The sequence below is a fragment of the Vipera ursinii genome, assembly GCF_947247035.1.
Source record: "Vipera ursinii genome assembly, chromosome: 1".
Classification (NCBI taxonomy): domain Eukaryota; kingdom Metazoa; phylum Chordata; class Lepidosauria; order Squamata; family Viperidae; genus Vipera; species Vipera ursinii.
In genome coordinates this window covers 180,251,746-180,277,524 of record NC_139512.1, presented here as the reverse complement: position 1 = coordinate 180,277,524, position 25,779 = coordinate 180,251,746, and the positions used below count along the sequence as shown (strand labels likewise).

Genomic DNA, 25,779 nt, shown 5'->3' with positions numbered 1-25,779 from the left:
GGAGGAAAATAGAAGTTTCTCAGAGGAAAAGAAAGAAGCAGACCAAAAGAGAACATGTGAACTAGTAAAGTGAAGTCCTGCCTGCAATTTAAATTTTGGGCCTCGTCCAGAACTCTATTGCACTATACAATACTGAGCTTTCCAGTCCCCTCAATCTCCAACGTATCTGGAATGCCAAAGCTACATTGCCAGAGGAGGTCGTCTCAATGATTCCCAGACAACAGCTACAGACTCATACATTTATAGTTCCTATTATGAGGAAAGAAGAGGTCTTATTGTGACAGTTCTGACATAATTTACATTTACATCTTTGGCTGCAATCTCTAGTTCCTTGGTATGCAGGAAATGGCACAAATGAACTTGCACCAGTAATGTCATGAACCTCTAAGAGATGCATTTAATGCAAGTTCAAAAAGATACCATACAACAGTCCTTTTTTCAAATGTTACTTAGTAAGGGATAACTACTGCCTGATGCAAAGAAACAGAAGGCTCTAAGATTTATCATTCCTGGTCTGTTCACACTGAGGTAAAACTTTCAGCCTTCCTATATGGGTAACCAGATTAAAAGGGGGGAAAAAGACACAGGCAAGCCTCTATCACATCTAACCTGACCTTCATTCATACTCTGTGGAAATAACCTCAGACCTTTGAAATGTCAAGGAAATTATTAAATTTACTGTAGTCCCCAGACTTTGAAAGTGCAGAAAAAGAAATAAGGAAAATTAAATAATTTGTTGCAGTTTCAATAAATTCTGACAAGAGTTGCCTATTGCCTCTTTGAAAATATTATTAGACTCTAAATAAAAAATCATAAATTATCATAAATTGATTTATGTGAAAACCATTTTTTGATTGAGAAGGTGCTGGGCTCAGTGGCCTTATAATTCTAAATTATAAATATAAACAAACAAAGATCATTGTGTGACAACACAGTGCTAGGCTGCATTAACAGAGGGACAGAATCAAGATCAAGTGAAGTACTAATACCACTTTACAATGCTTTGGTAAGGCCACACCTGGAATACTGCATCCAGTTTTGGTCACCACGATGTAAAAAAGATGTTGAGACTCTAGAAAGGGTACAGAGAAGAGCAACAAATGATTGGGGGACTGGAGGCTAAAACATACAGGGAACGGTTGCTGGAATTGGGTATGTGTAGTTTAATGAAGAGAAGGGTGAGGGGTGACATGATAGCAGTGTTCCAATATCTCAGGGGCTGCCACAAAGAAGAGAGAGCCAAGCTATTCTCCAAAGCAAACTAGTCAAGGAGAGAAGCAACCTAGAACTAAGGAGAAACTTCCTGACAGTTAAAACAATTAACCAGTGGAACAACCTGCCTCCAGAAGTGGTGAATGCTCTAACACTGGAAGTTTTTAAGAAGAGACTGGACAGCCATTTGCCTGAAATGGTATAGGGTTTCCTGCCTGAGCAGGGGTTTGGACTAGATGACCTCCAAGGTCCCTTCCAACTTCTTCTTCTTCTTCTTCTTCTTCTTCTTCTTCTTCTTATTATTATTATTATTATTATTATTATTATTATTATTATTAGTATTAGTATTAGTATTAGTATTATTAGTATTATTAGTATTAGTATTAGTATTATTAGTATTATTATTAATTGAAGAGCTTGGTTAATTGTCAGCTTTATTTGTGATGCTACATTATAACTCTATAAAATAAAGTTGTAAAGATAATGGGATTACAGGAATTCTGTTCATCTCACATCTACACCTGCTATTTTCAGTATCTTTTTGGCACTCATTCTTTGTACTGGCACAGATTATCAACAGCATCCACTTTTGGTGATAATTGATTCTGTGAATTAGTTAAAACTGGAACATATTTTTAGATCTCAAAGAATCTTCTTTTCATTTTATACCCTTTTAGTATTTTTTTAAAAGATACCAAATAGAATACTCATTTACCTGGCAAAAGAAATCAATTCTACATACAATTGTGAATATAATCCAGCTAGCCATTTGGCGAAACATTAAATTTATTCCCTCAGCTGTATATCCTACTGGATGAACTGAGCTTCTTTTCTGTCTAATATTCTGTCCAATACTCCTTCCAACATACTCATCTCTGGGTGCAATAGTCTTAAGGTTAAAAACGAGTATGAGGAGACCTCAAGTTCTTTAGGAGAATGGAAACAGGAGAAAGTGCCTTAGCTTTAAAAATTATATGAACAGGCACATTTCATGTTCAATATAAACCTATAACTGAATACTCAGGTTGAATGTTCCTGAATGGGGTTTTTATCAGTAGTACTAAAGACGTGGGAACTAAACCATGGGCCTCACAAATGGCATCTATGCCACTGGAAATGTCAAAGAAACCAGCTTGTTATCCCAGCTGTGCTTAGAAAATACATAATTTATGTTATACTTCTGTTTCATACAGCCGTATTTGCTTTACTTTGAAAAAATTCTGTCTCAGTCCCAAAAATATACGGTATATTCAGAAAAGTTGAGGGCTAATTTAATTTCTGTCATGATAATGAAAAACGTATCACACGGCTACAGCTTAACGTTCACTTATATAAAGGATTTTGCTGCACAAGGCATATTGAATCAAAAGGGAAATTAATTGGAACAGGATTTGTCTTAATTCAGGAAAATTAAGTGAAAAATTACCAATTGGGATTGGAGATCTAATTAATTTAGGGTGATTTCATTGGGAAAATAATTAGCTTGTGTTCTGGAAAAAAATCTGCAATTATTTCAGATTTTGGATCTATACCTATAAATTTGTATTGTGCCACTCTTTCCCTTCTGAAAAATGTTCATCTCATTATGCCTGGCAGCACAGACCTTGGCAATAAGCCTCCCTTTTGCCATGCTGCCTTTTTCTAAGCTAACATAATGGGGAATAGTTCACACAAAATTGCAATTAGTAGTAATAGTCCTAGGACAAGGCAATCCTGTATATAAATTATTGCAATAAATAAACAAAATTGTGTTGCCTTTTCTAGTGATTTTGGAAGGTTTTCTTAAGTCCATACTTTTATGCAAACAGAATTAATATTTGTAGTTCCAAAACTAATATAACAACATTATATTTTAGTTTTTGGCATATTTCATTACTTCAAAATCCACACAAAATTGTTTATTTACTAAATATTTCAGCATGTATATATTCCTTTCCCATGCTAGATCAATCTTCTAAGCAGCTGCATGAATAGATATAATTAAATCATATCCTCCCTAAATTCACGTGTAAGGCTGATTTTCCTTAGGATCATGCTTGCTTGCTTGCTTGCATGGTTCTTTATTTATTTCAGTTTATATGGCAACCCACTTCAAAACCATTACTCTGGGTGACTAATAACAATTAAAAATACCATAAACAATCACTTAACAATAAACACATAATTGGCAGCTGAGATAAAACAAATGAAATCATCAGATCAGCATCAGCTTAACCATTTCATAACCATAAACTACTTAGCTTATGTTAAACAGCTACTATAGAAACATCTGGAAAACCCTTATGAGGGCATCAAAGAACCATGCATTTGAATTTCCTTTTGCCCTATACATTCTCTCATTTAGTTAGTCTTGCACTGTCTTCAATGGTTGCACAATTCAAGGGAGTCCAGAGTAATTGTCTTCAGAAGTGAAAGTTTTAGTAAAGTTTCATTTTATTTTTAAAAACAGTCTATTATTTAAAGTAGAAGTTTTGGCCCTTTTCACTGTAATAAATGTAATCAAATGGAAATTGGGGTTGACTTAATCTTTTTCTCTAACTTGGAAGTAATATTATACATGAAATTGTAAGCATGATTGTCAAGTACATTTTGAAGAGGCTTGGGAAAATGAGCCATTCTAGATTTATAGCATATAAAAACATGGGTATGGCATTCAGTAAGACATGCAATTTGAAGCAGAACATGAATAAAACCTATTATATTTCTTTTCAAACGAAACAGTGAATAAATAAAACAGAGAATGGTTTATCACAACAAAGACAAAACCCTCAGATTCAAAAGGTTTACCCTCCAACAGTTTTATAATTGTGCAATAATATCAGAAAAAGTTCTCTGTGAGATCTTCCCTTCATAGCCAAGTTATAAAGGAACTTGAAGCAATTCTCCCGCACTTCTGGGATGAAGATCATTCATTTTAGAGGAAACAAAGATCACAAACTGATAATAAGACCCTATGTCCTGGCCTTCTTTCCAAATTCGGCCTGTTGTAATCACATGATCATGAGGCCCTATGATGGTACTTGGCTCATCCCAAAAAATATACACAGCTTTCAAAATTCTCATCACCATGATAATCAAACTGAGTAGGACAACAGAAGGAACTGCTGTACTTCTTCTACAATGTCTCGAGTGAGAATAGAATCTTTACCTTTGTTGATACTGCAGCAATTAAGTTTTTCTTGTTTGGATCCAAAAATTTCACAGGCTGACCCTCAAATTCAATCTTTCCAAGAATAGTTCCCTGTTTAGTTAAAAAAAATATTGTTATCAGATATCTAGGGACAAAGGACATTTTCATACCACTATCTTTCTACTTCCCAAACTTGCCAAATCAATTCTGTGATGATTCTACATTTCAAAGAAAACATCACCTTTGTCCCAGCCTCACATAAATCACAGCAAAGCCAGAAAAAAATTCTCAAAATCATCCAACATAAAGTAATTGCAATAATCCAAAGCTGGTTCCAAGTCACCACTAAGTGCTTATGTGAAGCACCCAAAATCTATTAAAAGACAAAATAGTTGTGTTACTAAATCTTTCTATATGTTTTAAAAAAGTTAGACAACTGAAATAAGGAACAGAAATACTCTGTCACAGACAACACCATTCTGATTGATTTATCTCAAAATCCCAAATTCTTCAGATTTTTTTTTTGGGGGGGGGAGTTGGGGGAGAAACCTATGGGGCTTAATGCCATCATGACCTGACTTGATATAATTCCCATGCCCCTTCCTTTGAGGAGAAGAAAAAATGATTTTGCCTTTAATTCTGTCCAAAAGCCCATTTATCTCTAGTTTTGAAAAAACTAAAATGATCAAGAAACAGAAAAAACAATTCTGTTTTACAAGGTATAATGGATGTAGGTGAAAGAGTTCAACTCAGCTTAAACTGAGCAAGGACCACTTTGAATTTTAACGTTAAAAATCCTAGGTATGGTTTACCTCATATTTGAAGGAAATTTATGATTGTTATTTTCATGTGCTAAATTATTTCAGTTTAACCTTTTTTTATCTTGGTGATTTCAGTTTTCAGATTTCAGTTTTCAAGGAAAAAGCAACTTGACAATTTAGCTCAGGAAAAGTATCAATAGAAAGAAAATATTTCCTCTTGTCAACCTTTTTATTTTGCTTTTTACTTTAATATCCACTTAGAGAAGATTATGATTAAGTCAAAGGTTTGGGAGCTATTTTGTAGTTTTTATTTATCCAAAAATAATTTGGAATGTTTTGTTATAACAGCCCTCTACAGGGATTTTTCAATAACCTGGTTTTGTCTACCTTGTCTCGAATTATTTTAGAAAGCATCCTGGTGTCAATCCCATAAAGAGCTGGTATCTGAGGAAAAAAAGCAAATGCTAGCATATTAAAAATTAAAAATAGTAACTTCTGGTAATTAAATCTGATTATGGAAATTAATTCATTTATTACAAATATAATATAAATATAACACAAATAAAATTTCTACATATCATACTAAAATACCCAATCAGTGCTATATCTCGAATATTTTAAGTCCATTAATATTCAGTGAAAGGTGCTATCAAAGATGGACTTTCATATATTTTTTCAGTCATGGAAAAGAAATAACCCATCAGCTTAGAAATATTTAGGATGTGAACCCATATGATGACTAATAAATCAACAATGTCATAAAAACTAGACTTGAAACTGGCACAGATTTATCTCAGTCCTGTATAGTTTTACTTTCATTTGCTGTACAAACCAGTCAAAAATAACATAACATCAACATGATCAGTAACACAAGGTTTTTTACTTGCCAGTATTTCTGTTAAAAAAAATCCTGGGAAATGCATTTCTTAGGGAAGGTAGGGTTTAAAGGGAAGTGTATTTTATAAAGCTAACTTGAACTGATAACACGTAAGTTCCATAATTTATCTCAAAGATTCTGGACTCAGAACCAGGAAAGATGTTGTAATGTCAAGCTATTTTCTTCCCCACTACTATAGAGAATAAAAAAGAGATGTCTTCTTTGATTTCTATAATATAGTAAAATACAAATCACTACTAACATTATTTAAAAATATTTTCCACAGAAAATATATAAGCCTCACCTTTTCTTCTTTCAGCCATTCACCCAGAGACTTGACTGCCCGCCAGTGACTGTATTCACTGCTGTAGTCCAGCACCAGCAGGCCTGAAACCTGTGAAGAAAATGTGACTCTAAAACTGTTTTAAAAGTATTTTAAAATAACACTTGGCAGTAAAGGATTAATTCCAAGTCTGTTCTAGAGCAGGAGTCCCCAAACCTCCAGTACTGGGCCATGGCCTGTTGGGAACCAGGCTGCGCAAGCAGCGGGCAAGTGCACGAGTAAACAAAGCTGCATTTGCACAAACAATGTTCATTTATTAATTTAATTTAATTAATTTAATTTATTGAGATTTTTATACCGCCCTTCTCCCAAGGGGACTCAGGGCGGTTCACAGGGCATAAATATAAATAACAATACAAACATTAAAAACAATTAAATCAATGCCCAAGTTAAAACCAATAATAAAACAAGCCTATATAAAAAAAACCCATGTACCCCCATCAGGCCAGACCCGCTAGTTCAAATAAATGGGTCTTCAACCCGCGACGGAAGGATCGGAGGTCTGATGCCATCCGGAGCTCTACCGGCAGTTGGTTCCATAACGCCGGAGCACCCACAGAGAAGGCCCTCCCCGTGGGGGCCACCAGTCGACATTCCTTGACAGGAGGCACCCTGAGGAGGCCCTCTCTGTGGGCGCGCACAGGGCGGAGGGGAGTCGACGCCGGCAGCAGGTGGTCCTCGAGGTATCGCGGACCCATGCCATGTAGGGACTTAAAGATCATAACCAAAACCTTGAACCTTACCCGGAAGACAACTGGCAACCAATCCAGCTCACGGAGCAAAGGTGTAACATGGGAGTACCGGGAAACTCCCAAGACAACTCTCGCGGCCGCATTCTGTACCAGTTGGAGCCTCCGAGTAGTCTTCAAGGGAAGTCCCATGTAGAGAGCGTTACAGTAGTCTAGGCGAGAGGTCACGAGCGCATGAGTGACCGTACATAAGGCCTCCCGGTCCAGATAGGGCCGCAACTGGCGCACCAGGCGAACCTGGGCGAAAGCCCCCCCCATTAATATAGTTGTTAAGTGAATCCGGCATCCCCATTAATTTTGCTTGTCTGAGGGTTGCAAAAGTTGATCAAATGACCCAAGATGCTGCAACTATTATAAATATATGCCAGTTGCCCAAGTGTCAGAATTTTGATCATGTGACCATGGGGATGCTGCAATGGTCATAAGGGTGAAAGATGGTCATAAGTCATTTTTCCACGCTGTTGTAATTTTGAGCAGTCACTAAATGAATGGTTGCAAGTCGAAGACTATTCATAATGCAGCCACCATTGGCACCACCAGGATTTTTTGTTTAAATAAAACAAGGGGTTTTTGAATTAAGGGGTGGGGGGGGGTTGCTTACCTTGATGCCATCAGATTCCAAATATCTACTGAGGCCAATTTCATCTGAAGCAGCTGTGTCAGGGACACCACCATTTCCTATGATGGGATTGACCAGTGTGAGGATCTGCCCATGGTAGCTGGGGTCAGTCAGACTTTCGGTGTATCTGGATTTAGCACAATAAGAAATTATTTTTCTAGATTAAAATCCATACAAAATTAATACTCCCTGCCAGACTAGCAGGCTGCAAGACAGAATATAAGAAATCAGACTAGCTGCTTTGTAAAACTGTTGATTTGGCTGGGAATATTAACACTTTCTAAATTGGAGACAGGAAGTTAAATATTGCCATTTGGGGCTATTAATTATGATAAATTGCATGATGAAAGAAATTGTAGTCAATTAATTGTCTGTGAACAATATCTACTTAAAGATTTGAAGGGGGAAAATCCCATTCAGTCTGATACAACATTTTGTGCTACTAAGAAATGTTCCCCTCCAACTCATGAGATTCATTTGTATATGAATATATATATCACAGTGCTCAAAAATGAAATATTCTTGGTGTCTTTGCAAATGCACCAGCATTCTTCAGGATGATTTACACAAGCTAAATAGAATTTATTTCATTGTTATTTAAATTAGATATAATTGAACTACTATATTATTTCTCAAATATCAGCAAGTTGCAAGAGGCATTTTTATGGAAGGCAGACTTCCCTGTGAAAAGATGGATTGTTGCACACAAGAAAACACTTTAACTAATCCAGACTGGTAGTGGGCTGATATCAACAATTAAATGTGTTAATCAATTGAGAGAAATGATGTGTCAGATTAAACAATCGGCATGAAATATGTCAGACTATGATTTTGTAATTTTTGTTATATACAGATTTTGCCAATGACTAAAACAAATTACATCCTTAGTTTTAATGAATGATTTTTGTAACCATAGAGGGTTATAATAAAGTAATACTGTTGAAGTTAGTTGGACAGTTTTGAAGTACATAAATTATTATTGCACACCTAATCTTCTATTAAGTTTGGATGCTTTTTTTACTAATTATAGCCACCAGGCCAAGAGTTACTGAAATAAATACACAATTACATTTCTACTTTCAGTCTTTTACTATATTTCTGAAAAGTATTTCAGTAAAGCAAAAATCATTACAGAATATCATGTACCTATCAATACTCATTAAAATTTGCTGAATTTTGTATCTCCCTGCACTGATATGCTATGAAATCCACTATTAAAAAAAACTATTAGGTCTCTATATTTGCAGGGAAAATCAGCCTTTTTGCTAGTGCAGGCCCCCCAAAATTGGCTAAATATTTTCCAAGTATTTATAATCTGAAGAGAGCAGGGAAACACAATGTCTTAAAGTATCACAGCTTGTTCCCAAGCTTGTGGCTTGTAACCATACTGGCAAAATACTAGTGGGAGACTTATGAGGCACAACTTACATATTCCTTAATAACTGCAGCCAGTTGTATAGTTAGAGTTATTTGAAATATATTGGTTTTAGCTTGCAGCCAACAAGGAAATCTCACAAGAAGAATTGACATATCTATTTGAATAAATGTGGTTTTATAATTTGTGGCTAGACCACATACCTCTCTATACTCCATTTTCTATGTTCTTCCTAATGGGGTTTGCTCTAGCCTTGGTATTAACACCCCATCATGTGCAGCCACATTAGGTTTATCCTACATGACTTCAATAGAGGTAATCCTTAACTTACAATCACAATTGAGACAAAAAATTTCCATTGCTAAGCAAGGAAGTTGTAAAGTGAGTTGTGTTCAATTTTATAGCCTTTTTTGTTATTGCCAAGTGAATCACTGCAGTTGTTAAGTGATTCATGTGGTCATTAAGCAAATCTGGCTCCCCCCATTGACTGTGCTTGTTGGAAGCTGGCTGGGAAGGTCACAAATGGCCCCAGGGTGCCACAACCATTGTAAATACAGGCCAGTTGCCAAGCACCCAATTTTTGATCATGTGACTGTGGGGATGCTGCAACAGTCATAAGTGCTAAGACTAGACAACTAGACGCAAGGACAGTTTTTTTCCCTTATGCCATCATTCTACTAAACAACTAATTCCCACCACACTGTCTTATGCCCTGGGATGTCAAACCACCAAGTAGGGCTGTATTATTATTATCCTCATCTTTCTGATTATCTATTCCTTTAGCATCTTATGACTATAACTTATAATTTATCTTGATTGCTTTTATTTATTATCCTGTAATGATTTATGTTGATTGCTTATTTAGTACCCTATGTCTAGGGAGGACATGATGGCAGTATTCCAGTATTTGAGAGGTTGCCACAAAGAAGACGGGGTCAACTTATTCTCCAAAGAACCAGAGGACAGGACAAGAAACAATGGTTGGAAACTGATCAAAGAGAGAAGCAACCTGGAATTAATGAGAAACTTCCTAACAGTGAGGACAATTAACCAGTGGAACAGGTTGCCACCAGAAATTGTGGGCGCTTCATCACTGGAGGTTTTTACAAATAGACTGGACAATCACCTGTCTGAAATGGTATAGGATCTCCTGCTTGAGCAGGGGGCTTGACTAGAAGACCTCCAAGGTCCCTTTCAGCTGCATTTGGATTAATAGTTTTAACATTGAATGATCACAAATGGTTATAAGTTGAGGACTACCTATAGCACAGCATATATATTCTGCCAAACATGCTTTTCAACAGCTTGTGCAAGCTCAGCTGGCCATCCTCCAAATTGGCAGGGTGCACTTTCTCATAATCTTTGGAACTCTGTTATAGATTCCTATGAATTCAGTATGTTATGTACTAGGCTCTTAAAGTATACCACGTGGGTTGCTGGAGTAGCTAACGGCTCTCCAGCAACCCAGACTACAAATCTCTGGTGCTGCAATTGGCTATCTCCAGGCAGCAATGGTTGATTCAAACCTATTGGCTGCCACCTAGGGGCTAGACTATATATTGTGGCTAGTTGCAGCCTTTTCCCCAGTACAGTTTCTGCACGAAATAAACTATGAGTTACCTTGTACTCAGCTTCGCATCTTCATTCCTGTGCCAAAGAACCCACTATTTAACACAGTGAATGGTTCATGAGAAGCTGCATGAAACTGAGATCCACTTTGGGGAGCAGAGGAACAAATGCATTTGAAAACAAGCTCATGCATAATTTGTAAACAGCATTTCTGCCAATGAACCATCATCTTGAAGGGAAATTAATCTTTCAGGTGCAACTTGGCAGTGGTGATGCAGCAAAATATATTAGCCATCATCCATAACGGTAGAAAAATTAGTAGTGCTCTCCATCATTCTGATCTATATGAAATGGTTGTGAGCTGGCAGGTATATTAAAAGAAGTAGTATTTAGTATGTCAAAAAAGCACAAATAATTATTTTCAGATGCAAAACCTTGCAACCAAATTTATGTACTTCAGTGTAACTGCTACTGATCCCAGTGAGAATACTGAAGGCTCTTTATATGGTGGTGATTTTGCAGATAAGAAAACAGAGTTTGTGCAGAATGTGGCAGTGATGCTTTAATTATCTTCCCAAAGTGATCAAATGGTCTGCGTTTCCTTAAGTCGCAGTATTTTAAAAGTTCTGTTCCATCATGTTAAATATTTCTAAAGCATAGGATAAGTAGAAATAAGGAAAGAGAAAAGCTGGCCAGGATTTGAACATACATCATTTAAAGGTGAAAGAAACCCTAAATATGTTTTGAATATGCTTTTTCATTTATTTGTATCCCAGCTTTATTCTTACAAATATCTCAAGGTAGCAAACATAATCAATACTTCTTTTTCCTCCTATTTTCCCCCCAACACCCCTATGAGGTGGTTTGGGCAGAGAGATAGTAACTGGCCTACGTTTACCCAACTGGTTTTCATGGCTAAGGTAGGACTAGAACTCATAGCTTCTTGGTTTCTAGCCTGGAGCCTTATCACTAGACCAAACTGGCTCTCAATTAATAAGCATCACTCCTTGATTAACAAACATGATCGAGTATGATTGATTGATTGACTTAAAGTCATTTAAAGAGATAATTTTAAACCAATTTTTCATATATTGGTGGAATTAAAAGGGTGGTAGATAAAAGAATAAGATGTGTTAAAGGCCAAATTACATGTAACTGGCAAAACAAGTAGCAGAACCCTGCACTGAAGTCACATGAAGATGAAAGGGGGAAAAAGTAGTAATTTAAAAATACAGAGATTTCTGCCAGGTTTTGAACCAATAACTGTTTATATATTACCCAAAGCTACTCTGCTGTTTTACCACTGATGATACAAAGGAAAGTCTTAGAATCTCTTTTATCAGAAGCAGTTTTCTGTCTGCAGAGTCAGCAATTAACTGTGGGATTAGCCTGCAAGGAAGGACAGCATTCCATGAGAAATGGTCAAGAGCACATAAGTTGACAATTGGAAATTATTTTCCAAGCATAGCATGAAAACACATTTGGAGGTCAAATTTCAAGGACATGGAAGCAAGTAAAGGCTGACAGTGTCACTTCTGCACTCGAAAGATAGTTGGGGATCTTGTTCTGATGACAGGGCAACTAGGCAGTGTAGTAAGTCCTAAGGAGATTTACCCAATGTCCACCCTGGCTGGAAGAGTAGCTACGTTTTGCACTGTTTGCTCCCTTGCAAACAATATACTGTAAAAGTATTCATTTTTTTAAAAAAAATTAAATTCATTTAACTAAATCGGGTTTTGTTATAAATCCCTTTTTAGAATCAACTAAAATGAATAAAACAAGGTTGCACTAAATAGACCAAAGATACAAGTGGCAGAGACCTGAAAAAATAGAAGGCGCAGACAATAGTTCTGTATTGTTAAAGAGGGCAAGTGAAGGCAGGCAAAGGTGAACAGCCAAACAGATGATAAATCAAGATCAAAATAGTTCACTAGGAATCCAGATGAAAAGCAATTAAATGGGCTAACCCTAATAACAGCATAGAAGTCTGGTGAAGAGCAGCAGTGGGGGGGGGAGAATGTTTCTAAGCCTGAGAAGCAATGTGCTGAGGGGAGGAGGAGGCTGCTTTACAGCAGCTAAATTAGGCAATCAGAAAAACCTGGATGAAGTGCAGTAAGTGGGGGGGAGCTGCTAAATGCTGTGAAAAACATATTCCTTCCTCTTTTCTCTTTTTTTTAAATTGAAGGATTGTTGAGCTGAAAAAAGGGGATGTCAGCAACATTTTCAGTCAATTTCAGTGGAATATTTCTATCAACATTTCCCCCAATAGTCAGTGTAGAAGAACAGCTAGCTTGGTCTGTGGTAGGAAACAATAAGAAGGACTCTGGTAGCAATTTTTCTCATTAGAAATGTGATTAAAAGGCATGCCCTTTACTTTCACTTCAAAAACATTTTTTCTTTGGACTTTCCATTACTCAGCCTAAAATATATATTCTTAACCCTTTTGGTTAGTAAGACCCTTCTAAACCATTTCAACTGCAGATGGTTTTTCATTTTGTTTTGTTTTTTTAAAAAAAAACCAGTAAGCTTTGTTTTTAAATAGATTCATTGGCTGGATAGAAGACAGAAGATTATTTCAATTTTCTCTTTTATTTCTACCTTTAGAGCTTTTATCCATTCCCAATTCTTTTCTCACACACAGGTATATATTACATATATGTATGTGTAATTATTTCTCCTTTGTTTATAGAGAGGAAAGGGAAAACTTAAAATTTTCCATATTAGTTTTAGGCTGTGAACAGCTGCTGACGCAGACAATTTTTAAAAATCTGGAGTGGGCTCCTTCTGGAAGATATGGAAATATTGTCCTGGTTTAATCTTAAATCATGAGGTGATTTTTGTATTTGAATAACTTAACCGTACAACCATGTTTTAAAAATCTGCTGTAACATTACATGACAAGATTATTATGTTTCTGAGCCTCGAATGCTGACTTTTAAAGCATGTTTATCTGTGTCAAAAATTAACTGGAAAAAAATAGGACAACTTGTTAATTTTCATTAGGACACTGTATGGGTTCAGGTGACACTGAATCACAAACTTGTCAACTACTGTACATGTGTGAAGTACTTCTCTATAGTTAGTTACAATTCACAGTGTGAGAACACAGAACATAGAATAATGGGGTCAGAAGGGACCTTGAAGGTCTTCTAGTCCAACACCCTGCTCAAGCAGGAGACCCTATGCCATTTCACAAAAATGGTTATCTAATCTCTTGAAATTAAAAAGACACTTACTTCTGGGAAGGAAAGCCATGACAAATCTAGACAGCACACTAAAAAGCAGAGACATCACCCTGTCAACAAAAGTGCATATAGTCAAGGCTGTGGTCTTTCCAGTTGCAATGTATGGTCCATAAGAAAGGCTGAGCGCCAAAGAATTGAAGCCTTTCAACTATGGTGCTGGAGAAGACTCCTGCGAGTCCCTTGGACTGCAAGGTGATCAAACTGGTCAGTCCTAGAGGAAATCAACCCTGACTGCTCTTTAGAAGGCCAGATCCTGAAGTTGAAACTCAAATACTTTGGCCACCTAATGAGAAGGAAGGACTCACTGGAGAAGAGCCTAATGATGGGAAAGGTTGAGGGCAAGAGAAGAAGGGGACAACAGAGAATGAGGTGGCTGGATGGAGTCACTGAAGGAGTAGGCGTGAACCTAAATGGACTCCAGAAGATGGTAGAGGACAGGAAGGCCTGGAGGAATGTTGTCCATGGGGTCGCAATGGGTCAGACACGACTTTGCAACTAACAACAACAAATCTCTTGAAAAACTCCACTTATGAAGCACCCACAATTTCTGAAGGCAAGCCATTCCACTGATTAATTGTTCTCAATGTCAAGAAATTTCTCCTTAATTCTAGATTGGATTTCTCTTTAACGAACTTCCACCCATTGCTTCTTGTCCTACCATCAAGAGCTTTGGAGAAAAGTTATCTTCTCTGTCATAGCCCCTCAAGTATTGAAAGGCAGCTGTCATGTCACCCTTTAATCCTTCTCTTTATTAGACTAGACATACCTAGTTCCCTCATTGTATAGTTTAATCTCCAGAACTCTAATCATCTTTGAGCTCTTATCTGCATTCTTTATCAGAGTCTCAGCATTTTTTTTTCTATTGTGGTAACCAGTACTGAATGCAGTACTCCAAGTGTGGTCTTACCAGTGAGGTATAAACTGGTAGTATTAATTCACATGATTTTGATAGTGTCCTTCTGTTGGTATAGCCTAGAACAACATTGGCTTTTTTAGCAGTTGCAACACACTGCTGCTTCATACTTAAGTGGTGGTCCACTAGGATGCCTAGATTCCTCTCACAGTCACTACTGTTGAGCCAGGTACCACATATTTTATACCTTTGCATTTGGTTTTTCTTGCCTAAGTGTAAGACCATACATTTCTCACCACTGAATTTCAGGGCCCAGTGTTCAAATCTGTCAGGATTCTTCTGTACTTTGGGTCTATCTTCTGAAGTGTTGGCTATTTCCTCCAGCTTGGTGTGGTCTGAAAATATGTTGATTTCCCCTTCTATCCACTCATCTAAATCATTTATGAAGATGTTGAAGAGTAACTGGGCCTGAAGTCAGAGACCTGAGGTACTCCACTGCATGTTTCTCTCCATTAGTGGAGTGGCCATAGTTCCACTGAGGACTACACATTGAGTGTGGTCAGCCAGTTGCAAACCCATCTGGTGGTAATGCTGTATATCCCACACTTTTCTATCTTACCAAGTAGTAGGCTGTGGTCTACTTTGTCAAATGCCTTACTGACGTCTAAGTAAACTATGTTCATAGTATTTCCCTGATCCTCTAAGTTAATCAGTTTGTCAAAGGAGGCAATAAGGTTTGTCTGGCATGACCTGTTTTTTAACAAACCCATGTTTACTTCTTATAATAGCTTTGCTCATTTCTAGGTGCTCACAAATCTGCTGCTTGATTATCTTTTCCAGGATTTGACCATGTATTGATGTCAGACTAATTGGTTGGTAATTTCCTGGATCCATATGTTTCTCATTTTGAACATTGGCAGTACATCAGCTCTTTTCTAGTCCTCTGGTATTTCCCCAGCGGTCCAAGAACCTTGAAAGATTTTGTTTAGTGGTTCTAAGATCACATCTTCCAGCTCTTTCAGAACCCTGCAATACACCTGTTACTGGCAATTTGGCCTTGTCTAGAGTATATAGGTTTTCTCTCTTTTTCCCCCCCTATTTTGACTCATACTCCTGTTCTGTCATCTACAGTACTGCTTTTGATAGCAATAGCACTTAGACTTATATACCACTTCACAATGCTTTACAGCCCTCACTAAGAAGTTTAGAGAGTCAGCATATTACCGACCTCGGAAGGATGGAAAGCTGAGTTAACCTTGAGCCAGTGAGATCAAACTGCTGAAATGCAGGTAACCAGCAGTTAGTAGAAGTAGCCTGCAGTACTGCATTCTAACTACTGTGTCACTATGGCTCCGATTGGTCTATTTTTTTCCTTTTGAGTAAAGACGGATGCAACAAATAAATTAAGCAATTCGGTTTTCCCCTGCTACCTGTCACCTCCTTGACATTTTCTCCCATTTGTGGATCCGTTGTTTCCTTAACATTTTTCTTGTTTTTCACATGTTGAAAGAAACTTTTTTGCATTTGTTGCAAGTTTTCATTCATTCTGAGCCTTAGCTTTCCTAACTTCATTCTTGCAGATTTGGCCTATTTGCTGGTATTCTGTTTTAATTATGTGTCCTTCTTTCCATTTTGTATTTCAATCTATCAGAGATTTTTGTATGCAACCCTACTGTTTCATCTGGGATCTCTTGCTTTTACTTTGTCAGTGGTATTGTATTAGACTGAGCTTTTATAATCTCATTTTTCAGAGTTGCCCAACTATCTTATCTTGTTTTTCCCTTTAAGATTTCTATTCATGGAATCCTTCCTAAGTTCTCTCTAAGTTTGTTGAGGTCAGCTCTCGTAAGCCCAAGACAGTAATTTGACTTTGTTTGATTATTTGCCTGGTTTATGTTGAAATCCAGTATGATATGGTTATTCTCCCCCAAAGTTCCTGCAATTTCAACCCCTTTATAATTTTATGCTTGCTGGTAGGATTTAAGTCCAGTAGAGATGACTCTCTGGTTGTGTCACACTAAAAAAAACAAGACTGAATAAACTTTGGTTAAATTAATAACAAATAAACATGTCATAGAGAAATAGCCTTTGTAGATGCCTAGGAAATAAAATGTTATGGTGCTCTACTCCTCTAGCCCCTCATTAGGAAATTGGAAAGAAAATCAACCCATTGGTGAGTCATTAATTTGTAGTGTTGTAGCAATATGAAAAGGCAATTCTCCAAACTTCTCATATAGAAAAGATGAAAGAAAAGTGAAGAAAGCAAAGCTTAATGGGATTTTTACCTCTCCTTGGAGAAAATGTGGAGAGAAAATCAACCCTCCCAATGCCACTGCTCCTTTCTACTACAACTGCCTCTGTTCATGGACAATTGAGATCACATAGAATTCAAGGGTTAAAAAGAAAGAAAAAATTGTCCAGACTTTTGGGTGGGAAGCATTTCATTCTAATGTGGATGCCATTTTATTATCCTGGTAGTATGAAAAGCAGATTATGTGCTCTTACCCAGCAAGGCCAGTATTGAATACAACTTCCCCAGCTGTAGAGGATGGATGCCCAAAAGAGTAGCCTCTCATCCTAGTTCCATCTTCCAGCACCAAATTGGCAGTCTGTGCCTAGAAGAAAAAATCCATTATAATCACCATTTCATTATCCATATATGCATAATTACTTCTAAGTAATACCATTCTACTCTTTATAATTGTGTCATCCAAAAGTCAGCTGAAAATGGAAGACTTTTTGTTGCTGTGTTATATTTTACAAATAGGTGAGAAAAACAATCCTTCTATTTTAACAATAGCATATACTAGTAAAATTCAATGTAGCATATAAAATTAGTTAAGTATACAAAATTCAGCTTGAATTCCATTTTGTCAATTTTAAAACAAAAAAAAAGTCTTCCTCAGATGAAATGGAGATTTGGACAAATAACAGAAATGCAGTACAATAACACTAAAAACAAGAAAGCCTAAACAATATAACAAATGCTTCAAGATTGTTTGTAAAAGAGTAATAAATACTGTTGTTAAAATGCAGACAGTTTTGACACTTTGCAGAAAGACAATGGCTGGTGCAGGAAAGAATTGTGGGACATTTCTTGAGCCTCATCCTGGCCAATGTATATTATGCTTAATCTGAAAATTAAAAGTGACTGTTGCAAATTTAAGATTACTGACATTGGGATCCTGTCCAACCTGGGGATAGGATGGTAGATATAACCACAAGGGAACCAGGGAACCAAACGGGCCTATAAGAAAGATCAAATGATGAACAGAAAAGAGAAATGGCAAGACAAAGTATTGCATGCCAGTACATTTTTTAAAAAAACTAGCAGGCAAAGCAAACAAGACCTGGCAATGGTTAAGAGTGGGGAAATTGAAGAAAGAGACAGAAGGGCTAATTCCTGCTGCACAAGACCAAGCCTTAAGAACAAATGCATACAAAGCCAGAATTGAGAAGACAGCAAAAGTTAGCAAATGCCATCTCTGTAAAAAAGTTGAAGAAAAAGTGGACCACATAGCTTGCTGCTGCAAGAAGATTGCATAGATTGTTTACAAACACATCACAACAAAGTAGCAACAATAGTGTATTTTAACATTTGCAAGAAATATATTGTTTGTTGGGATGGGTACATTTTTGTTGCTTGGACATACATATATGAGAGTCAGTATGGTGTAGTGGTTGAAGTGCTGGACTAGGAGTGGAAAAGCCAGGTTCCAGTCCCCCTTTAGGCTCAGAAGCCAGATGTTGGCTTTGGGCCAGTGACATTTACCAAGCCACACTGGACCAGTATGGCAAATTATCATCCATAACCTACAATAAAGAGGCTGCATTTTATAGTGAATTAATTTGGGCTGTACACATTTTGTAGTTTGCTGTTTCACTTTGCTTTTTTGGTTCATTATAGTAATAGAATGAAACTTTAAAACCTGTCCACAGCTTCTTCCCTTGATATGTCCTCACATTTGTACTCATGAATCATATTTTTACTTATGAATCACATGAGTTTTTTTCAATGTGATTTAGAAGGATACTATTCAAAATCTCCAGCTGGCCAGAGATGAGGCTGCCACATACTGTATTTACAACAAACACAAGGCCTTCAGGTGTTACAGTGCTCGATTTTTGTTGAAATATTAGGTAATGTGTTCAACATGTGCAGTATATATCAGCTTCTAGAAAAGCTTATGTCCCACCTCATTCCTTGGCTTGACTTTCTAAAGAAAATGTTTCCAACTTCTAGCCTGAGATTTTCATCATTCAATAATATTCAACTAATATTTATTTGATACACACATACCTCACTTTTCCTTCAGAAACTCAAGATTGCTTACATGGGAATGTGTCTTCATTTAATCCCTCCAAAAGCAAACCAGGAAAATATACTGTATATAGTTGGGAAGAGTGGCTATAGGTTAGAAACCAGGGGATTGTGAATTCTAGTTCCATCTTAGGCATGAGAGGCAGCTCGGTGACCTTGAGCCAGTCACTTTCTCTCACCCCAACCCACCTTATGCAGTTGTTGTTGTAGGGAAAAAAGGAGGAAGGAGTATTATGTTCATTGCCTTGAGTTATTTATAAAAATAAAGGTGTGATTACTACATAGAGCATTCATGCCTTTTTCTAACACAAAGAACCACATGTTTTTGTTGTTTTTGCTCTGTGTGACAAAAGTAAGACAAAGTGCAAAACTCTGACCAAGAGTTGCAAAGATCCTTTGAGAAGCAGGCCAGGAACTACATTGAAAAAAGCAGTAGATAGAATCAAGGCAAAAATAATAATAATAATGTGATTTTGCATTACATTTATATTTAATTAAGTACTAAAATACTGTTACCGTAATTCAATTTCTATTCAGTTATGCATTTAATGCTTTCCCCTGTTTGTCACATTCAACACTGCAACCAAGTAGCAAAGCTTGGAATTTTTCAGGGTCTGCAGCTGTCATTTTCGGAAGTCCATGCAGCCTCAGGTTATCAGCCTTTGATCCAGTGGATCAGAAATTGGCCTTACATTTTGAAAGCTTCCATTTCAGTCTGCTCACTTTCATTAACAGTGACCTTCATAAGACCAGAGTGCTCCTCTTATGCCCTCCCTTCTGTACATATGAAAATAACACCGATTTAATTTCTAAATCTTTCTTCTGAGTTAGCGGCACTATTCCCTGGAGAAAATCCCTTTGAAATCAATAGTAGTTATTTTGAATAACTACAATCCAATTCTGACTGGTATCAACAAGCAAAAGGTTGCATTATTTGATCCTATTATCATATTGCCCAAAGGGCCTTGCATATTTCTAGACAAGCAAATGCTTTCATGTTTCTGATTTAGCATCATCATGATTTAAGAACAGACTTGTTTATGCAGCGTGGCTGAAGCAATTATTTTTCCTTAACATACACTTGTGAACCTTACGAGTCGCTAAGTTGATATGCTGTTATTTTTTAATGCATTTGGTCTTAATTTACAAATTATTAAAAACAAATTATACTGGCTAACCGGTATCCTATGAAAAAGAGATGGTGGTTTCCAAATGGCTAAAATGTCTTCTGCAGAATCATGTTTGCAGAACTGAGGTGCTCTTCCTTGCATATGAAATTGGCATGTGCACTAATTTTTATACTGTAGTATGGACTAAGAAAACAGTACTCTTATTACTGTTATACAATTCTATTTTTAAAAAAATTATATTACATTCTTTATAATTAATGTCAGTAATATGAATACAATACAGCATATAGGAATATGGCTGCCCATCTACAGTGGGTTTTTTCCTCTTTCCAACTGGAAAGAACCTATGGTTATACTTAGTCTTTAGACCAAAGGTTTCTTGTGCTTGACTGTAAAAAATACAGTCTAAAACCAGGGAAATCTTAAATTAATAGACTTCTGGGGCAATAAGCTATGAGTGGAAGCTAAAATAACATCAGGATAATTTTTCTATAGTTTACAAATATTAAAAGCAAATATACTAGGAGTATAATAGCACATCTTTTTGCATGAAAATGCAGGTGAGACTTTTCCTCTTGAATCTCTTCTTTCTGTTTATTCTGTTAATAAAAATTGAATTTCTTCTGTCTAATTGGAATAGAAAAACAATAACAAGTCGTTATTGGTTAATTAAGGTTCCTTTAATGCTTCTCCCTGTCTGATTGTGTAATAATTGTTTTCAAGAAAAGCATCTTGTATCTGGAAATGATATGTAGACCTAAATCTCCTAAGTCATCTTCTTTTAGTGCAGAGAAGAACAACAAAGCTGATCAGGGGACTGGAGGATAAAACATATAAGGAACGGTTGCTGGAATTGGGTATATCTAGTGTAATAAAAAGAAAGACTAGGGGTCACATGATAGCAGTGTTCCAATATCTCAGAGTTTGCCACAAAAAAGAGGGAGTCAAGCTATTCTCCAAAGCATCCGAGGGCAGGACAAAAAGCAATGGATGGAAACTAATCAAGGAGAGAAGCAACCTAGAACTAAGGAGAAACTTCCTGACAGTTAGAACAATTAATCAGTGGCACAACTTGCCTCCAGAAACTCAATGTTTCAAGACTGGTGTTATGTACTGGGCTTTTGGTACCACACCACCCAGTCAGGACATCTCCGGTCCTGCAATTGGTCAATCTTGGGCGGCAAGCATGGGTTCAATATGATTGGTTGCTACCCAAGGGTTTGGCTATATATTGTGGTGGGGTGCACCCCAAGTCCCCAGTACAGTTCCAGCTTAAATAAAAGAATGAGTTTCTCTGTACTCAGCTGTGTGTGTTCATTCCTGCTCACCAGAGCCCATGACATAATAACTGGAATTTTTGAAGAGATTGGACAACCATTTGTTTGAAATGGTATAGGGTTTCGTGCCTAAGCAGGGGATTGGACTAGAAGACCTCCAAGGTCCCTTCCAACTCTGTTATTCTATTCTATTCTATTCTATTCTATTCTATTCTATTCTATTCTATTCTATTCTATTCTATTCTATTCTATTCTATTCTATTCTATTCTATTCTATTCTTGCTTGGCTATATGAACAATATTAATTGACAAAAAGGGGAGCTAAAACAAGCATGCCTACTTTCTTATTTCAGACTCATCATAAAATTATCTTGGAATATTAAAAAAATATATTCAAATTCTTAAATGAAAGAATATAATGCAATAAATATGGTTTTGGTTTTGTTTCAAATCCTAGAGACTGAATATCAGACTAAATATATTTCACACAGCAGTGGGATCAGAAGTCAATTTTATTAAATCATTTGGTGTTATTCAACATATAAAGAAATGTAACAATGACTTCACAAAACTACTGAACTTATCTCAGATGGATTTAGATGCTTAAGAGCAATTATTACCAATAATGGTACTAATCAAGATCATATAATTATGATCCTCGCTTCTGAAAGATAAAGAATTTAAGTAATGACAATTTCTTTATCATTGCTCAGCAGAATAGCTGTAATTAAAATTATTATGCCTGTTTCAAACACTTCCAGTTCCATTACTGTATTTCTTACATGGTTTCAAAATTATCTTAAAAGTTTTAAAAGTATATGTGAAGAAAACTTGGGAACTGAATTTGATGATTCAACTTGTTAACTTTATATTGTTTTTAGCCCTATTTCAACAAATCATGAAAAAAATAAACAAAAATATTTCATGCATGGCACTAGATTTCTTAGAATCTTGCATTTCTGGATTCACTGGAGAGTATGTAATAAAATTAGTACGTATTACCATCTCTAGTGGGAATGAATATTTAGCCTTTCACTTTGCCTGATAGTTTGTAAAAAAAATCAGAAAGATTATATAACAGTGTTGAATAATTAATGACAATTTAGTTTGTTGTCAGTTTTGTAGGATATACAAAATAATCCAATAAAAAAGATTAAACATTGTAAAAATTATTACAATGGATACTAAAAAATTAAAATACATACATACTATTTAAAAGATTAGAAAATATCACTGGCTGTAAATGAAAGCAAGGGCAAAGAGTCTTGAATAATTTTTAATCTATAATCAAATAACAACAAGAATACCCAAAGTGCAGACTTGATAAACCATTAGGTCTTTTTCTGCCACCTATGTTTCCCTGATTACTATATTTGGCTCACCTTTGATCTCAATTTTTAGGTATGCAAAAAAGTAATTCCAGTTAAATATTTTTGTTTTTCTGTTTTTTTATTTTAATATTTTCTTAATTAACTTGCCTTACCAAATCCTCAGCCATATTTGATTGTTTTTAAATATATACATGCTAATAATCAGATTCTGCTGGGTAATTGTTGAAGGGGCAATAATACTGACCAGTGAAATATTGAGATAGATAAAAGACATGGCTAACTGCAAACCATTGGTCTCAACAAATTTGTAAACCCATTACAAATTTAGTACTCCTAATTTTGGTAAAGAAATCTCTTTAATGCTTTCCCCATGCAACACTGAGCCCAGGTCTTTTGCTGTCATCTCCCATCCTCTGTTTTTAGAAATTTGCAGAGGGTAAAAGCAGGGAAGTCTAAATAATGCAATCCTATGGCTGAGGAAGTGGTAAGAAGGAATAATTTACAGTGTGCGGTATTAAAAATAGGTATTCTCTTAAACTAAAATAATCTTGAAATTTCACATCTGATAAAGAAATAAGCTAATCCTAGTATTAAGGCTACGTGAAAATATAACAATGATGTAGCTAAAACATAATGTGCAGGTAGAAATGTTTCTCCTCTTTTCTGAGTTTAAAAAAAAATTATTTGCAATTTGCCCTTCAAAAAAGTAAGGACATGGTTCTATATCTCCTGAATTGTACTGATCATACCAATAAAATTAATAATATAACTGAACTAGTTTGTTACACGCATTGGTGTCCAAACAAAATTATTTTAAGTGGCTTAAGATAGAGCAACTGAAAGTTTTGGCTAAGTATAAACTGATATTACTATAAATTGGTAATCTGTACCAGAAAAAAAATGGAGCTAGAAGTAGTCCTGGTAAATATGGCTAGGGAAGTTATCTACTGCTTTCCATAGCTAGATGCTGCTAACATTTGAGAATTATTAGAAAATATATGGGTAGGGACATGGTTTTTCTGTTCCAGTCTTTCTCTGAGCTAAGAATATTGCAGTCTAAGTCTGTGAAAAGAAATAATGAAAACAACTGAAAGAAGAGACAGGAATAAAATAAACTTTAGAGCCTGGTTGTCTCTATGAAAACCTGATAGGGAACACTCAGTTTAACTTACAACATTAACATTGGTTGCCACCTTATAGGTTTGCAAATAAAGTCAAATATTTGAAAACACCACAAGCTTCTAGTGCTTTCTTTTCAAAGGGAATCAGATAAGCATTGTGCCCATATATCTTCCCACTGCTCAAAGAAAATGGGGGTATGTATTAGTTCCCTTAAAAAGAAATAAAGTGCAACAACACCAAGTATTATGGCTTTTTTGTAGGAACAAAGATAGAAGCTAGCCCTAAGTCATGTAATCCATCTGAGAAGGACAATTTAGAAAATTAGTAATGGGATTTCACAAGCATCTTGCCTCAGGGCCCCAGTTAGTGATGGCTACAAGGATGATGATAAAGAAAAGAGCGAGGGGGACTAGGGAAGCCTCAATCTTGGACTAAATTTCTTAGCAAGGGTAATATAATAGAAAATAGGTTTCCTTATGGTTATTAACTGACTTGAGAAAGACTTTTATCATATGGAAGTGAAATAACCCAGAGCAGAAACAAGTTTAACGTTAGTGAGAAGCAGACCTCGTTCCCCACTAATCCGGTTACTAACTTTCATGATTTCAGATTGGCCTGAATTGAGCATCCAGGTTCTATCAGAAAAAAATGCAAATTCTACAATCTTGTTTTCTTGTATTAGATAGTATAGGAGTATATAAAACTTCATAAATGTAATCTTTGATATCTAATAATTCCATATTAACTTTAAACCTATTGTTAAGAACAATTATCTCCATACATTCCATACATTTAAACAGGATCTGTGAACCTTCACCTTTCAAAATAATCTAACCTATAGTTTAAAACTCAGGATACACACTAGTATTTGTTAAGTCGATACATCTGCAGTCAACAGTCTCTAATAAATCAGAACTTGGAAACCTAGTTTTGCTCAATAATTTTCTTGTGTTTGCTTTAAGAAAAATTATCTGCATATAACAATAAATTTTTCAGCACATAACACTCTGCACTGAAAGAAAGAATTGGTCAAATGTTTAACAAGAAGTTCCAATTACCTTCACAGTGAGTGATCGGATACCAATTCTTGAAAAGTACTGATTATGTTGAATGGCTCCATGGACAACACCAAATCGTCCTTTCAAAGTTTTCACAATTTTATAGGTTCTCAGCATTCTTGAGGAAAGTGGTTATTTTCTTCCCCCAGGATGGATTGTATACACATGTGCACAGAAACAATGCTAAAAATCCAACTGTGCTATTTTTTCTTTGTGTTTTTACTCAATCTTCCCTTAAAAAACTTTAGCTTGACTCCTCCTTCCCTGCTCCTCCTTTAGAGGAGGGTCCAGCACAATCCTTACTGAAATATAAGCATAGATAGAGAAAAGGTGAGTCCTAGAACAAGTATGAAACAAGCTCCAACTGTTGGAAACCAGGTAGAGATGCAGGGGGGTGTTGTATCAGCCTTCTTCTGCTGCAATTCATTTTTGATGATTAATTCAAAGGTGTTTTATCCAGCATTTTACAAGGATTCAAGCTGTTAACCCAGTATCCACCTTCTATTAACATTTAGTTTCTGACTTAATTCAGGATCGAATCAGGATCTTAATTTTGATTATGTTTTGAAAAATAGATGTTACCAATAAAAAATACATGCAGAGTCCTTATTTTTAACCTTAAGAAATTATGTGGTGTTTGAGTAGGAGAAAATAGATTTTTCAGAATGGAAGCAGCAATGTGAAAAATGGGAAGTTACAAATAGCCTGAATAAATTTGTAACTGCATGATATAAACCTGAACTGCACCAGTGAGAGGAATAACAGAAGTCAGTACCTCTTCAGTAATAACATAGTAACTGAGACATA

The 25,779-nt window shown here is 36.1% G+C and overlaps 1 protein-coding gene across 1 annotated transcript in view; it reads right to left on the bottom strand.

Moving 5' to 3' along the window:
• The window catches only part of CPS1 (carbamoyl-phosphate synthase 1), a gene marked incomplete at its 3' end in the record, with an annotated part of 173,698 nt that extends 148,681 nt beyond the window's left edge, over positions 1-25,017 (bottom strand). The window contains exons 1-6 of the mRNA XM_083354439.1: positions 24,973-25,017; positions 17,239-17,348; positions 7,674-7,818; positions 6,285-6,374; positions 5,491-5,547; positions 4,361-4,453 (exon numbers count right to left, since the gene is read on the bottom strand). Coding sequence (XP_083210565.1) covers positions 4,361-4,453; positions 5,491-5,547; positions 6,285-6,374; positions 7,674-7,818; positions 17,239-17,309 — 456 coding nt within the window. The 5' untranslated portion in view covers positions 17,310-17,348; positions 24,973-25,017. The remainder of the gene's footprint in view (positions 1-4,360; positions 4,454-5,490; positions 5,548-6,284; positions 6,375-7,673; positions 7,819-17,238; positions 17,349-24,972) is intronic.
• Positions 25,018-25,779: the final 762 nt, after the last annotated feature.